The sequence below is a fragment of the Peromyscus eremicus genome, chromosome 8a (assembly GCF_949786415.1).
Source record: "Peromyscus eremicus chromosome 8a, PerEre_H2_v1, whole genome shotgun sequence".
NCBI classification, from domain to species: domain Eukaryota; kingdom Metazoa; phylum Chordata; class Mammalia; order Rodentia; family Cricetidae; genus Peromyscus; species Peromyscus eremicus.
The window spans coordinates 45,366,928-45,382,541 of record NC_081423.1 but is presented as its reverse complement, the minus strand read 5'-3'; the positions used below and the strand labels follow the sequence as shown (position 1 = coordinate 45,382,541).

The window sequence follows — 15,614 nt, the reverse complement described above, 5'->3', positions numbered from 1 at the left end:
AGTCTAAAAAGCAAATGACCCTGGGCTGGAGAGATGGCTCGGAGGTTAAGAGCACTTACTGCTCTTTCAGAGGTCCTGAGTTCAATTCCCAGCACCCACATGGTGGCTCACAACCATCTGTAATGAGATCTGGCACCTTCTTCTATGTACATAATAAATAAATAAATCTTTAAAAAAAAAAAAGCAAATGACCCATTTTTAAAAAAAAAAAATGGGCCTGGTGGTACCTGAATAGAGAGATCTAAAAAAAAAAAAAAAAAAAAAAAAAGAAGATAGCTAAGTAATATCTCAAAAAATGTTCATCATCTCTAGCAATTAGAGAAAAGCAAACCAGAACAACTGAAATTTCATCTCACCCCAGTCAGAATGGCAAAGATCAACATAACAACCAACACAAATGCTGGAGGTGATGTGGGGAAAAAACCTCATTCACTGTTGGTAGAATTGCAAACTGGTGCAGCCACTATGAAACTCAGGATGGAGAATTCTCAAAAAGGTAAAAATAAATCTACCATCTAACTTTGGTTACCTGTTGTTTGTTTAGTTTTTGGCACTTTTTTTGGGGGGGGGCTTGCCACCCAGCTTCCAAATAAATCACACACGGAAGCTTATTCTTAATTATGAATGCCTGGCCTTAGCTTGGCTTGTTTCTTTCCTTAACTTAAATTATCCTGTCTACCTTTTGCCTCTGGGATTTTCCCATTCTCTTACTTCTGTAAATTTACACTTACTCTGTGGCTTGCTGTGTAGCTGGGTGGCTGGTCCTTTCTCTAGCTCCTAGATCTCTCCTCCCAGTTTTCTCCTTCTATATATACTCTCTGCCTGCCAGCCCCATCTATCCTTTCTCCCGCCTTGTCATTGGCTGTTCAGTTCTTTATTAGACTATCAGGTGTTTTAGACAGGCACAGTAACACAGCTTCACAGAGTTAAACAAATGCAACATAAACAAAAGTAACACACTTTAAAATAATATTCTACAACAGTTACCCTCTAGAGGTGGAAGGTAAGTCCCTATTGCTGAAGACACCATGAACTTCAGAAACAGGTGCCAAGGACCTCTGAGCTGGAATAGACTTGAGTGTCCCTAAGGACTAGCTTTTACAATACAAGCTTCCAAAGGAGAAAGGCAACTGTCCTAGCCACTGTTCTATTGCTGTGAAGAGACATCATGACCAAGGCAACTCTTATAAGAGAAGTCATTTAATTGGGGGCTTGCTTACAGTTTTAGAGGTTTAGTCCATTATCATCATGGCAAGGATACAGGCAGGCATAGTGCTGGAGAAGTAGCTGAGAGCTACATCCTGATTTGCAGGCAGAGAGAGACTGGGCCTGGCATGGGTTTTTGAAACTTTAAAATCCACCATCGGTGATACACTTCTTCCAAAAAGGCCACATGTCCTAATCCTTCTCAAACAGTGGCATTTCCTGGTGACAAGGCCATTCTTATTCAAAGCACCATAGCAGACAAGTCTTACCCAGCTATGACATCTATGAACCATAACAAGACCAGCATGCCATGATATCCTATGGGTGCATTAGTGGCACACAGGACTTGGTGGTAACCAACAGCTCTCTAATTGGACTTAATACCTGATTAACAAAAGGGATACCATACCTGGTACTAGAAACCTAGTCAACTACCCAATGCTAGTAAAATCATGGTTACTGGAAGAGAACCTATAACCATTAATTTACCAAACCAGCCTAATCCTTAACAATCTATAAACATCTGTCCTTACACTCACAGATAAGAGTAGTCTTCACTCCTTATCAAGGTAACTCCTTTTTGCAACAGATGGAGAATGTTACAGAAAACCACAACCAATCAAAATGCAGGGTTGTAGAGCCCAGTCTCAATGGATGCATCCAGAGAAAACATCCCCACACCTAATGCTCAGGGAACAGAAGAAGGGGCAGAAAGAATGTAAGAGCCAGAGGATCAAGGTCTTTGGCTGTGAGATTGTGTTTCTCAGTAACATCAGAAAAAGTCTCACCAACATGACTGTCCACATGTAAGCTGAACAAACACACCAAACTGTAAGGGTAAAAGCCCACAAGGCCTAAACTCTACACAATGAATTACAGGCAATAGAGTAAAGCCAGGAGCAGGAGAGGAGGTCCTCCCCAGAGAAGAACACACCAATTCACTGTTGGGTACTAAAAGGTCAGCCCTGGAAACATACATACAAATAACATTACATGGACTCAACAGGTTATATTTAGAAATATATATATATATATATGTATATATATATACATACATATATATGTATATGCAATTAAATTATAGTCTCAAAAATAAACAATAAGTAAATAAAAAAGAAAAACAACCCTAAAGACAAAAAGAGCCATACATGTGTATTTTTGTTTGTTTCTTTTTTCTTCTCTCTGTCTCTCTCTGTCTCTCTGTCTGTCTCTGTCTCTCTCTCTCTTCTGAGACAGGGTTCTCTGTGTAACAGCCCTGGCTGTCCTAGAACCTGCTCTGTAGACCAGGCAGGCCTCCAAGTCACAGAGATCCACCCGCCTCCTGAGTGCTGGGACTAAAGGCATGTGCCACCACTCTCCAGCTTCATGGGTATTTCTTATAGCTGTAGTTTTTAAATATAACTAAATACAATTCCTATTTTTTTCTTACCTTCTCTCATCCACCATCTCCCAGTCCCTGCTTTTGAGCTATTCTAACTGCATTTATTTTTAAGACACAGTAGCTTATTGAGATAGCTCACACACCATGAAGTTTACTGTAAGCATCACTATTCAACACTTTTTAGTACATTCACGAGGGTGTACAACCAGCCCCATTACTTCCAGAACTTGACTTCATATCCAAAGCCACCCAATCCCCTTACCAGTCATCTATTGTTCCCTTCTTCTTCCCTCTGAAAACATTAACTTACCTTCCATTCTTATGAATTTTCCTATCCCGGGAATGAAATATAAATGGAAGCACACAATATGTGTCATTTGTGTCTGACTCTTTTACTCAAAAAAGTCATTTTGGAGGTAGGGTTTAGCTTGGTGCAAAAGCCCTTGAGTTCAGTCCCCAGTGGTACAGCTCATGCTTGGTGTAAGTGAGGCTTTATTCAACCCTCACCACAATACAAAACAAAGCCCCAAAAGACGCCATTTAAAATAACTGTTTTCTAGTAAAAATGCTGCATGCTCATTTAGAAAACTTTTTTAAAAGCATGAACGAATTTTAAATACCCAGAGATAACCCTGATTATTCACATGTATTTCTTTTATAAATTGAAGTACTATGAAATTGTCTTAGGTTGAGTGTGTACACACCTATAATCCAGCATCTGGGAGGCTGAGTCAGGAGGATCGCAAGTTTGAGGCCAACCTAGGCTGTATGATAAAATTTTATTTTAGAAAGAAGTGACATCCTTTGGCTGCGTCATTGGGTCTTCCACGTACTTGTGCACCTGCACGCTGCTGGAACCACATCCATTTCTCCCAGAACTGGGAGGACATTGGTGTGGAGGACATTTACTATCAGGACTTCCAGTGCGGTGTGGAAACTTCAGGTGTGTGGTCTTCTGGCCAAGCGTCTGCAGGTTCATACTGTTGGTGTATTCATTGTGGCCCTGGGAGCTGATTTTGAAGATACAAGGAAGGTTGGTATCTTTCAGAGTGCAAAGTGATTTGAGAATGTAAAGAATTCTTTGGATTGAGCTCCATAGAAGTTCATCACTAACCTGTGTTCCTGAACTACAAAACATGAACATGTGGACTAAGAGTAGTTTCTCTCAAGAAATAAACAATTAAGAATTATATGGACAAGGAGGAGGAGAGGGAAAAAGAATTATGCTATACTAGAATCTGTTTCTTTTTCCTGTTTTTGCAGTGCTGGGAATGCAACCCCAGCCTTACACATTCTGCACAAATGTTTTCCCGTGGAGCTACAACCTAGCCCTTTCTTCAGGTACGATGTTTAAGGGCTTTGAAATATTTGGTCACACTCATACCATGGTTTATTTGATTCTCCACTGTAAGCAACTTTTATCTTTTCCAATTTTTAAAAGAATTATACACAAAGTATAATAAATCTGTAATTACATCTTTATAAGCATCTACAACTATTCTTTGACATAAATACCTAGGTATGATGTGTAGTTTTATGTTAAAGGGCATAATCGTGTTTATAATACCTGCACACATTTTAAACTTCCTTCCCCAAGGCTGGCACTCATCTGCTTTGGGTAGGATTCTCATTCTGACCACTTCATCATCAAAAAAAAAAAAACAACCAACCAAACAAACAAAAACTTCCCACATGGTAAGTAAAGAAATGGTATCTCATTCTTCCAATTGTACTGTTTTGATGCCCAATGTTCAGTTTTAAACATTTAGTTTAAAACACAATGCCAGAACACAGTCCAAGAATGAAGTCATGTGAGGAGAATTCTGAGTGCTTGTGAGAAAACTCCAAGAAAATAAGACGAGAATCTTGTGACCTCAGTTTCTTCAAAACACGGACTTGTTCTTGGAATATGCTTTCCTGCCCCTTCCGAGTGTAACAGACAGGAAGGAGTGAGTTCACTTTAGATTATTCATTACAACTGGCTATTGTTATTTGTTTATAAGCCTATGGTGGAAAAACACCTTTTTGCCATGTGGGGATTGTCCTTGTGATTGGACACTTTACTCAGGTGATTCTTCTTCACCCTCAGAGTATACATTGTCTGATGTTCTGAATAACGTTGGCTATTGCAGGAGACTTTAGTCCACCTCATTTTTTGGCTTGGCTCTCCTAGGTTTACGATGCCAACTACAGCAGTAAACAACACAATGGCAGTATTTTTTGAGTACTTGTAACTTGTTTATTTACTTACTTATTTATTATATTTTTCAAGATAGGGTTTCTTTGTGTAGCCTTGGCTGTCCTAGAACTAGCTCTGTAGACCAGGCTGGCCTTGAACTCACAGAGATCCACCTGCCTCTGCCTCCTAAGTGCTGGGATTAAATGTCTGTGACTTATTATATTAGTTTGTTTTTGAATGTGGAAGTAAGACCCTCACAAATTAAGGCAAAAACTTTCCAAATGAGCTAACCTCCATCTCCTGCTAGATATTTTATTTGTTTGTTTGTTTGAGACAGGATCTCTTTACAAAGCCCTGGATATCCTAGAATCCTCTATGTAGACCAGGCTAGCCTCTAACTCACTAAGACCAGCCTGACTCTTCCTCCCTAGTGCTGGGATTAAAAGTGCACACTACCACACCCAGACTGCTAGAGATTTAAAAGAAACCATTTACATGCAGCTCACTCTACTGTGCTCAGGGATCTGGAGCCACAGGTGATCGTCAGGGCTTGTGCTACAGAACAGATACTAAAATCTCTGGGGAGGCAAGAGTCACACTCCCCTTCCCTTGGGGACAAGTGAGGAATGCTAAGAAAGGCACAACTATGCTGTGCACATCTTCAGTGTACACACAGCTATGTACATCTTCAGTAACCGCGTTCCAGCTCGGACACAGCAGAGGCCAGTTACCATCTCTCCTGAGTGGGACCGCCTACACTAGAGCCTTAGCTGCACTTCCAGCAGAAACAGCCTGTCAATCGCACCTGGACCGCCCCTCACCCCAGACATCATCCTTTGTTGTCCCAACTCAGCCCTTTGCACTAACTGTTCCTCTGCTTGGGACCCCCTTCATACCTGGCTGCACAGGCTGACTGACTGGTTAGAACTGCAGTGATCTGGGGAGGTTGGAATGTTGCAGGTCCAGAGCCTAAATTTGACTTCCTCTTGGGCTAGCTTTAGTCCTCTAAATAGCCATTCCTTGCCCATTTCTGTGTCAGACCTAATATCCTGTGATTAACAGACAAAAATCTTTTGGAAATTACTGATTTCCACCAACCCCAAAGCTAAGAATGTCATCAGACAGCATCTGAGGCCTGTAGGAGAGATTTCCCCGTCTTGTTCTAACTGCCTCTCTGATGTTTCCACCAATGTATTTCCAAAATACCTTGGTTTATAACACTCTTTGTTTTATTACTATAAAACTCTATTGTGTGATAATCTTTTTGTACACTGTGAAGATGGGTCTCTGCCAAGGCATCTTCTGATTGGTTGAATAAAGAGCTCAACGGCCAATAGCTAGGCAGGAGAGGATAGGCGGAACTTCTGGAGAGAGAGAGAGGAACTGGAGGGGGGTCATGGTAATGAGCCATGTGGTAGAATGTATATTAATATAAACTGGTTAATTAAAGTTTTAAGAGCTAGTTGGGAACAAGACTAAGCTAAGGGCAAGCTTTTATAATTAATAAGAAGTCTCTGTATCATTATTTGGGAGTGCTGGTGGTCCAGAGAAAGTCTGAATATAAAACTCTTCCACCCTGGAACATGGAACCTGGGGTAACCTAGCTCTGTGTTTCCTGGGACATGCTCACTCACGTTTGGCTGTGGGTTTTTTGTTTGTTTGTTTGTTTGTTTGTTTGTTTTTCTGGAGCTGAGGACTGAACCCAGGGCCTTGCGCCAAGCCCTCTACCACTGAGCTAAATCCCCAACCCCTTGTTTGTTTTTTTCCATCAACAGTATGATTAATTATTTTGGTGATCTGCTACATGCAACCTAAAACTAGTTTCTTTACTTCATGTTCAATACTCAATTGTCTCCCAGATCAGGTTGGAAGTATCCCTATGATACTCCACCTCCCCCAGAATCGCCATGAATCAAAACTATCAGAAGTGCTACTGACGCCGATGGCCTCAGTCTGATGCAACACTAGTCTACGCTGACGGCAGCATTCAGATCCCCTCCTACCAAAGTGGTGCTGGAGACTGAACACAGGGTTCTGCACAGGACACCACATAACATCTAGGACACAGCATCCAGTTTTTAACTACTGCTCTCTCACAGTCTTTGAGTCTCATTCCTCTCTGGTCCCAGTACCAGAGAAATAAGCTGTAAACTTTGACTGGGCCTTGGTGAAAAAGGAAGCTAAAATGTGAACCACCGTGACTGTGGTAGAAGGCTCTGGGAGGAAGCAATCTTGGTGACGGAGTTTTCTTACATTTCGTAAGACATCTCAAATTATCCCACCCTGCAGATCTCCAAGATCTCCACAGTGATGATTTTAGTAGGTGGGCCTTTGGAGATGGTTGGGTCCCTGATGGGATTAGTGTCCTTACAAAAGGGGCCTGAGAATTGTCTCACCCCTTCCACCATGCAATGACACCACCAAAGGTGTCACCTATGAAATCGGAATAGGCTTTCCTCATCACAGATCTTCCTTGATCTTTGATTTCTTTTTTCTTTCATTCATTTTTTTTTTTTAAGCTGAGAATTGAACCCAGGGCCTTGCACTTGCTAGGCAAGTGCTCTACCACTGAGCTAAATCCCCAACTCGATCTTTGATTTCTTAACCCGTAACGGTGAAAAGTAACTTCCTATTGTCTGTAAATCATCTCATCTGTGGTATTTGTATTTTGTTGCAGCAACCTGAAAGGGCTAAGACCGGTATTCAGGCAATTCCGATATGTGGGCTGCATGGAGAACCCCTCTTGATAGTTTATGTCCCTCAAGATGCTAAGAGCCTGCAAGCTGAAAAAGAAGTAGCGTATACATGAATGACAGGAATGGCTAGAAAACAAGACTGTCACCTGCCCATCATTTAGTGGAGGCAAACATCTGAATCTATAGAAGGAGCTGTGAGGTTCGTGTGTGACCTGACTACAGACAGAGCAGCTTGAACAGCATTTGCTTAGCAGCTTTCTCTGTTTCCACACGTTGGGAGCAGGGCTCTTACCTAGAGGCTCTGGAAGAAATCAGCTTCCAAATTCAACTAGCCTTAGCAGACTTCACAACTTGTTAATTTTGCCTTGACCTGCACTGAATCACCAGTGTCCACCCGAGTCCAGGACATGGCAGGGCCCAAGGAACACAGCCAAGGTGCCCTGTGAGACAACTATGCCTTGTGCTGCTTAGGAGGTAACAGAGGGCTCTGCAGAGATTTGGAGTGAATTCCATGCAATCCAGGTCGAGGTTCTTGGTGAAGGAAGGCAGAAGAAAAAGCAGACTCACTCCTCAGCCCAGCTGGCTGCAGCTCCTGTAACCATCAACCTCACAAATACAGAGCACCCCACGAGGCATGCTGTGGGTACCAAGGAGACCTCAGTACTCCAAGGCTTAATGTTAACGGCTGTCAGGCAGGGATCCTGAGCCAGAGAACTGGTATTTAAAGGCCTCCCTTCCACACCGCCCATTTCAAAGCAACACCTGGCCAGGTAGAAAGACATCAAGGTAGAAAGTTATTTGAAGTGAAAACCCATATGGCTACTGGTCTTCAAAGAGATTATGAACCATCTGAACTTTCAACAATTGGTTCTGGCCTCTTAATTCTGAGAGAGTAAGTATGGAACAGTCTAGAGTACAATCTGTACAAACTGGTCTAGCCAGAGAATAGTTTGTCAAAGGTGTAAGAGAGACACATGTGCGATTTATACTTCTTTCTAAACTTATGGAGATTTAACCATGAGTGAAAAGTATTCTTCACACACAATAAGTTGTGGGTTTCATCAAACATAAAAATATTTTGAAAACTTAATCCAAGATATTCACAAAACAACAAAAAGTTTTCTACAGCAGGAAATACTCTTCTCTCAACTGACTGGAAATACACTGTCGATCTCCTTCCCTCTACCTACTTATCACATCACACCACAAAGGGCCAATTTATTCTGAAACTTGAAATTGCCTTTTATCTCCTCTTGGCTCTTCCCTGAATCCACTTCTGTAGTAGGGAAATGACAGCACCCAGCCAGAGATGACCGCGCTGGGCTCAGCCGCAGTCGAGGCCGATGACTCTTTTTGATTGTTTTCTTCCATTTTCCATGACTGTATTTTCTTGATGCTAACACACACCTCCCCTGCCCGCTGCCTCACACAAACCATCAGCACTCTGGCTGCTTTTGCTTTTCCATTTCCTCAGCAGCATGGCTGACACGTGGAGAGATGCTGTCACTGGAGTGTTCCCATTTGTGGGACAGTTCATCCCTTAGATCGGGCTTACATGGGGTAAACAGAAGCACTAAAAGAGTAAGAATGTGCTAGAAGTAAGTGTGTCCTCTGGGAGCCTTAGTTACTGGTCATGAATATGACCATATTTTAAATTTTGTGACATAAAAGGAGAATTTTTAAAAATACCAATATAAAGACAATATGATTCTTGGGTAGACTCTGATTTTAAACTATTATATAGTTAATAGGACAGAGAGAATCTCAGCTCTGCTTCTCAGCTACCTGAGCTGAGTCTTAGCCAAGCCACGGTTTCTTCTAGCTTCTTTTCTCAGTCCTGGCTGCTTTCAAAAGCTTGATCTTAGGAAGGTGTGCTATAAGGTCAGAATCTTCCAAAGTTTTAGCAAAAAGGAGAAATGAAGACAAGGAAAAGAATTTAAAAGGAGTATCCCCTTAGTGTTAACTACAGAAAAATAAAGCTTCACTATGTATTCCTGGCTGGCCTGGAACTCAGAGATCAGCCTGCCTCTGCCTCCAGAGTGTTGAGATTAAAGGCGTGCGCTACCACACCTGGCCCTCAGAAAAATGATTCCTAGACAGAACACAAAAGCATTTAACCACTAGAAAAGGTTAGTAGAAATTAAGAGCTCTGGGCTGGCCAGAGATGGCTTGGCAGGTAAAAGCACTTGCTTTGATTCCTGAAGCTCACATAAAACTGGAGAGAACCACTCTACAAAGTTGTCCTCTGATCTCCATGGTGCACTGTGGTGGCAGGCATGTGTCCACCCACATACATGCACACAAACATTCACATACTAAAAAAAATAAACACAAAAAAATTCTACTGAGAGTTTTGCTTCTCAAGAGTGAAATATCAAGTACCATTAAAGAATCTGTGATACATCTATTTAACAAAGAACTTATATATAGGATATAGAAAGACCTTTTAAAAACTAGAACTTACGTTTTACTTTATCTATAGATGACTGTTTTGCCTGCATGCTTGTATGAGTATCAGAAGGTGTCAGATGCCCTGGAAAAGAGGGTTGTGAGCCACGATATAGGTGCTGGGAACTGAACTCAGGTGCTCCAGAAGAGCAATGCGTGCTCTTAACCATGCAGCCATCTCTCTAGCCCATATAAAGAATTTTTAAGAATAAAAAAAAAAAAAAAAAAAAAAAACAGAGAAAACTATTTGAAAACTGGGCAGCAGGAGCTTGGCAAGCAGCTCAGTGGCAGAGTGTGTGCTTTGTAGGAGGCTCCATGCTCCATCCCGAGGACCAAAAATACAAAGTAAATAGACAGAGATGAAAGGCCTGATTAGGTACATCCCCTCAGAGAGGCTGTCCAAATGGCCAGTTAACATACGCTCAATCTCATCAGCCAACAGGCTAACAAAAATCAAAACCCTATCAAGATACCACGACCCCTTTACCCAAAGACCATGAGTGAGGAAGGCAGAATGCTGCTGAGAACACACAGGAACAGATCTCCCCTAAACTGCTGGTGGGCTGGACAATGCATAGTTACCTAGCAATCTGCTTGGCATCCTCTACTCTATTTGAATATGTGCGTGCAGTAAGGCCTAAGCACTCCAGTCCTAAGAGCACATCCAGCCGAGTAAGAATAGCAACAGAGTAGGTAAGTAAAGACAAAAATCACACAATGTCTTACTAAGTAGTAAGGAAAACAAATTGTAGCAATAAAGGACAAATCTTACTACCAATACTGTATAAAAAGCCAGATGCAAATCTTATACAGCTTTTTGTTCCTTTTCACTAAAAGCTGAGAAAGGGCATCACTATTCTAGCACTCACACTTCTACAGAAAACTGCAAGGAGAAGAAGCGAGGCAGACAGGTACGTCGGGGAGCAGCGAGGGGCTCTGGCTGGAGAGTCATGACAGGTTTGTGGGAACTGGAGATGCTACTTCAGGATGGGGTGTCTGACTGGGTTTTCATTTCATGATTCATGAGACTCTAATTCATGTACTTTCATCTTTGTGTATGTTATTTCATAATAAAAAGTTTAAACCTGTATCAGGTATCACTTCCTTGTCTGCTCTTCTCAGAAAGTAAACACCACCCTAGACAAACAAAACTAAACTAAATAAAAACTCTTAAAGGTACAAAACCAGAAAGAATCGGAAAAACCTTTGGAAGGCTTTATGCAAATGAGGAGGAGCTGCCCTCTTTGGGGAGATGCATTAGCAGCAGCTCTGTCCAGGGCGGCGGCATCAGGGAGAAGGTTCCCTTCCTCCAGCAGATGTGAGTACTCACAGACAGTCTGGGGGGTGGGCTGCAGACTGGCCTTCTGTCCCCCCACCCCCTTCTCCTCATCGGGAGGCCTTTGCATAGTACAGTACACAAATATCATACCCTCCCTGGAAGTCACGGCTGAGAGAGCAGAGATGATGCTCCATGCAAACCCAGCACATGCCCACATGGAACATGTCCTGGCATAGGACCATAAACGCCCAATTGGCAGCACCGTGCCTTACCGCATAACCTTCCGTCTTCTTCTGACACCATTTCAGGAGTGCATTACGCTTAGAGCCGCCATACTCCCGGGCCAGGGCTGCCAGAGGGTCTCTTCTTTCAACACTGATTACAAAGAAGAACACACAGTTAAGGAGGATGCTGGTAGAACGGTTGTTTCGTTTTTCTTTTGAGACAAGGTCTCATATGGCCCAGGGTGGCCTTGAACTCACTAAAGGCAAGGATGACTCTGAACTCCTGATCTTCCTACCTCTACATCCCAAGTGCTGGGATTACAAGTATGTACTACCACATCTGGCAAGATGCTGGCTTTTTTGTTTGTTTGTTTGATTTTTCAAGACATGGTCTCTCTGTGTAGCCCTGGCTATCTTAGAACTCGCTCTGTAGACCAGGCTGGCCTAGAACTCACAGAGATAGGCTGGCTCTGCCTCCTGAGTGCTGGGATTAAAGGTGTGCACCACCAACTGCCTGGTTAAGGTGCTGGCTTTTAAAACCCTCAAATATATATACATTAAAAAAAAAACTAGATTAGAAAAAGCCAAAGTGTAGGTTTATTCAAATAGTACTCTAAAGAAACAGCCAAATTAGTCACATTAAAAATACATTATGTCAGCCAGGTGGTGGTGGCACACACTTTTAGTCCCAGTACTTGGGAGGCCAAGGCAGGCAGATCTCTGGGACTAGGAAGATGGCTCAGTAGGTAAGTACACCTGCTGTGAAAACAGAGGACCCAAGTTCAAAACCCCAACACCAAAATAAAAGGCAGTCATGGTCAATCATGCCTGTGACCCCAGGGGTGGGAAGTGGAGACAGATGGCTCCTAGAGCTTACTAGCCAGCCAGCTTAGCCAGAACAGCAAGCTTCAAATTCAGTAAGAGAGTCTGTCTCAAAGATAAAGTGGAGAGCAAGAGAACACCACCCAATGTTACACAATTAAATGATTGCCCTCACAAGAAATTTAATAATAGAGACTGAAAATTTATTTTGAGACAGGGACTCATTATGTATCCCAGGCTGGCCTTGAACTCATCTTCCTGCCTTAGCTTTTTTATTATTTTTTATTTATTTATTTATTTTTTTTTTTGAGACAAGGTTTCTCTGTGTAGCCCTGGTTGTCCTGGAACTCACTCTATAGACCAGGCTGAGATCCACCTGCCTCTGCCTCCCGAGTGCTGGGATTAAAGGCATGTGCCACCACCACCTGGACTGCCTCAGTTTCTTAAGCGTTGGAATTGTAGGTGTGCATGACTATGCATAGCTATATAAAGACTGAGTTTCCAATGCAAGGAATTCCAGGGCTGGCAAGACAATCCAGCAGGTAAAAGCACTTGCTGCCAAGTCCAGTGACCTGAATTCAAACCTTGTTGAGACTTATGTTACAAGTTGTATTAGGTAGAAGTTGTCCTTAGACTTCCACATGCACATTGTGGCACATGCACACACAAATAAAAATGTATGCAATTTTAAAAATCTAAAAAATTCTATTCTGTCATAGGTTAATCTTAATTAACACTAATGTTAAAGAAATAAGAAATTGCCGGGCGGTGGTGGTGCAAGCCTTTAATTCCAGCACTCGGGAGGCAGAGGCAGGTGGATCTCTGTGAGTTTGAGGCCAGCTTGGTCTGCAGAGTGAGATCCAGAACAGTCACCAAAACTACACAGAGAAACCCCATCTCAAAAAAAAAAAGAAAAAAGAAAAGAAAAGAAATTAAGGTCACTAATCTGACCTTTTATGAAGAAAGGTATACTATAAATAGCATATTAATATACATAAATTTCCTGTGTGTTTATAGCACTGATTTGAGAGTAGCACTAATTGTGGTCCTTCAAACCTGTTTCTATTAGTTAATATGCAGACAAGCAGATGATCTATATCTGGGACTTTTATAAACCTCTTGAAACATCTGAATTTACCTATTTGGGATCAAATATCAGTCATATCTGATATTTGATATGTATTCATCTGAATGTATTCAGACTCAAAGCCCTCCCCTAAGACATTCATGGATGCTTATACTACCTACTATAAAGCTCTTATCCCTGAACTAGACAGCTTCTTAGACTCCTCTGTGGGTAAACTGTTAGGTGGAGCACAAGGCAATGTACTGAGAAAGACACCCAAATGTAGGATGAAATATTTACTATCCATGAAATGACAGCAAGGTATTCATACTACAAAAGAAGTGCTGGAGTTACACACCCAAATGAGTGGAAGACACCCAAGCAGGATTTGAACTTAGGTCCTCTGCTTTCACAGGAGATGCTCTTACCTACTGAGCCACCTCATTCTTACTGCTTTTAATGGTAAATTCTCTAGTCTTCCATTTATCCAGGATGAAGCTATCATCACAGGTGAGTGGGATGGAGCTAAACTATGCAGACCCAGAAGAGCAGAATGCAGAGTGATGACTGCTCCAAGGACTTCTGAGAGGTCCACAGCAGGACACTAGGTGCTTTGTTCATTAGACTAACAACACAGAAAAGCAGCGAAGACTCCAGGCAGAAGAGAAACAGATGGAATAAGTTCGCCGGGACCTTGGTAGGCAGGGGCACTGGCAGGGGGAAGTGGCAGATGCGTGGGGGCAAAGACAGGTTTTTGGCAACCATCTAGGCCCACTGTTCATTTCCTCCTCTGCTGCATATTATACATCTCTGCTAACACCCCTTTAAAAGCTGATCTCAAAAAAACGTCTCTAATCCTCCTCCTATGCCACTGTGTTCTCAATAATCTTCCTTAAATAGCAGGTCTGCTCTTAATCACTACTCAAAAACAAAAACACAATCCCACAGACTTAGTGGTTCCCCACTGCTTTACCAAAATAAGTATGAAGCTCTTTTTGGCAATGCAGACTGTTTGCACCAGGGCTCCAACCTGCCTTGACGGCTGTAACTCCCCAGCCGTCTACCGTATTGGCTGGGAGCCTGCTGTATGTTTGGCAGGGCCTTCTTGAGGCCCTGGGTTGAGTTCCATCGCTCACTCACCCTGGCACCTTTACAGCTACTGACAGGAATCCTACTCCTCTCTAGACTTCCTGATCCAAACAACTCCTCAAGTACTTTTGCTTAAACTTTAAAGATTGATTTATTTATTTTATGGGTATATGTGTGTGCCTGAGTATATGCATGTTCACCACATGTGTGCATGTGTTTCTGGAGGCCAGAAGAGGGTGGAGATCCCCTGGAAATGAAGTCTTAGGCAATTTAGAGCCATCTGATGTGGGTGCTAGGAACTGAACCTGAGTTCTCTCTAAGAGCAACAAGTGTTCTTAATCACTGGGCTACCTCTCCAGCTCCTCTTTGCTAAAATTTTAACTTTTAAAAAACTCTACCATTACTGGTGTGTGTGTGTGTGTGTGTGTGTGTGTGTGTGTGTGTGTGTGTGTGAGATATGTGTGCCATGGCATGTGTGTGCTGGTCAGAGGACAACTTTGTGGAGTTGGTTCTCTCTTTCACATGGGTTCTGGTGATTGAACTCAGGCTTGCATAACAAGAGCCTTTATTCACTGATCCATCTCAGGGCCCCTGCTTAAAAAGGTACAGCTCTTCATTTGATTTTGTCCCAAACCACTCTGTAGTACCTTCTTATCAGACCTGTTGAAGGTGTGTTCTATATCTTAATCACTGTCACTCAGAAGGAAACTGACTGGATGAGACAGAAGGAAGAGGATGTTCATCTCATTTCTCAGACTTTAAAATTCAGTACCTGAGCTTGCTTGGTTTCAGACCCCCGGTGGACGCACTCAGCAGTCTGGTGTTCCCAAAGCCCAGGGAAGGGGGTCTGCTCAGGGACTCCAGCGAGGGACTCTTCCGGAGGTAAGGGTCTGACTTCCGGTCCTCGGCCCTTCCCTTCAGAAGATCTGTGTGAATAACAACATTGTCACCCATTTCTAGAGGGGAGAAATCTGATTGGTTATCATACTTTATTCTCAAGTACAAAGACCTATCTATATAGGTATATGCATATGTTCCTAAATATACATATACATATACACACATTTTTTTCTTTCTGGAATAATACAAATGTAAACAGGGACACGGTATTTTCTAGAAAGAATTCTCTGGGCAGGCCTACCTATATAATCTATAAAACCTCATACCAGGGTGGATGGCTCAGTTGTTCAGACTGCTTACTGCACAATCACGAGGACCTGAGTT

The 15,614-nt window shown here is 42.4% G+C and overlaps 1 protein-coding gene across 1 annotated transcript in view; it reads right to left on the bottom strand.

Annotated features, from left to right (window-relative positions):
• The window catches only part of Specc1 (sperm antigen with calponin homology and coiled-coil domains 1), a 206,036-nt gene that overhangs the window by 60,632 nt on the left and 129,790 nt on the right, over positions 1 to 15,614 (bottom strand). Inside the window, exons 10-11 of the mRNA XM_059270864.1 lie at positions 15,163 to 15,316; positions 11,462 to 11,564 (exon numbers count right to left, since the gene is read on the bottom strand). Of these exons, the coding sequence (XP_059126847.1) occupies positions 11,462 to 11,564; positions 15,163 to 15,316 (257 nt within the window). The remainder of the gene's footprint in view (positions 1 to 11,461; positions 11,565 to 15,162; positions 15,317 to 15,614) is intronic.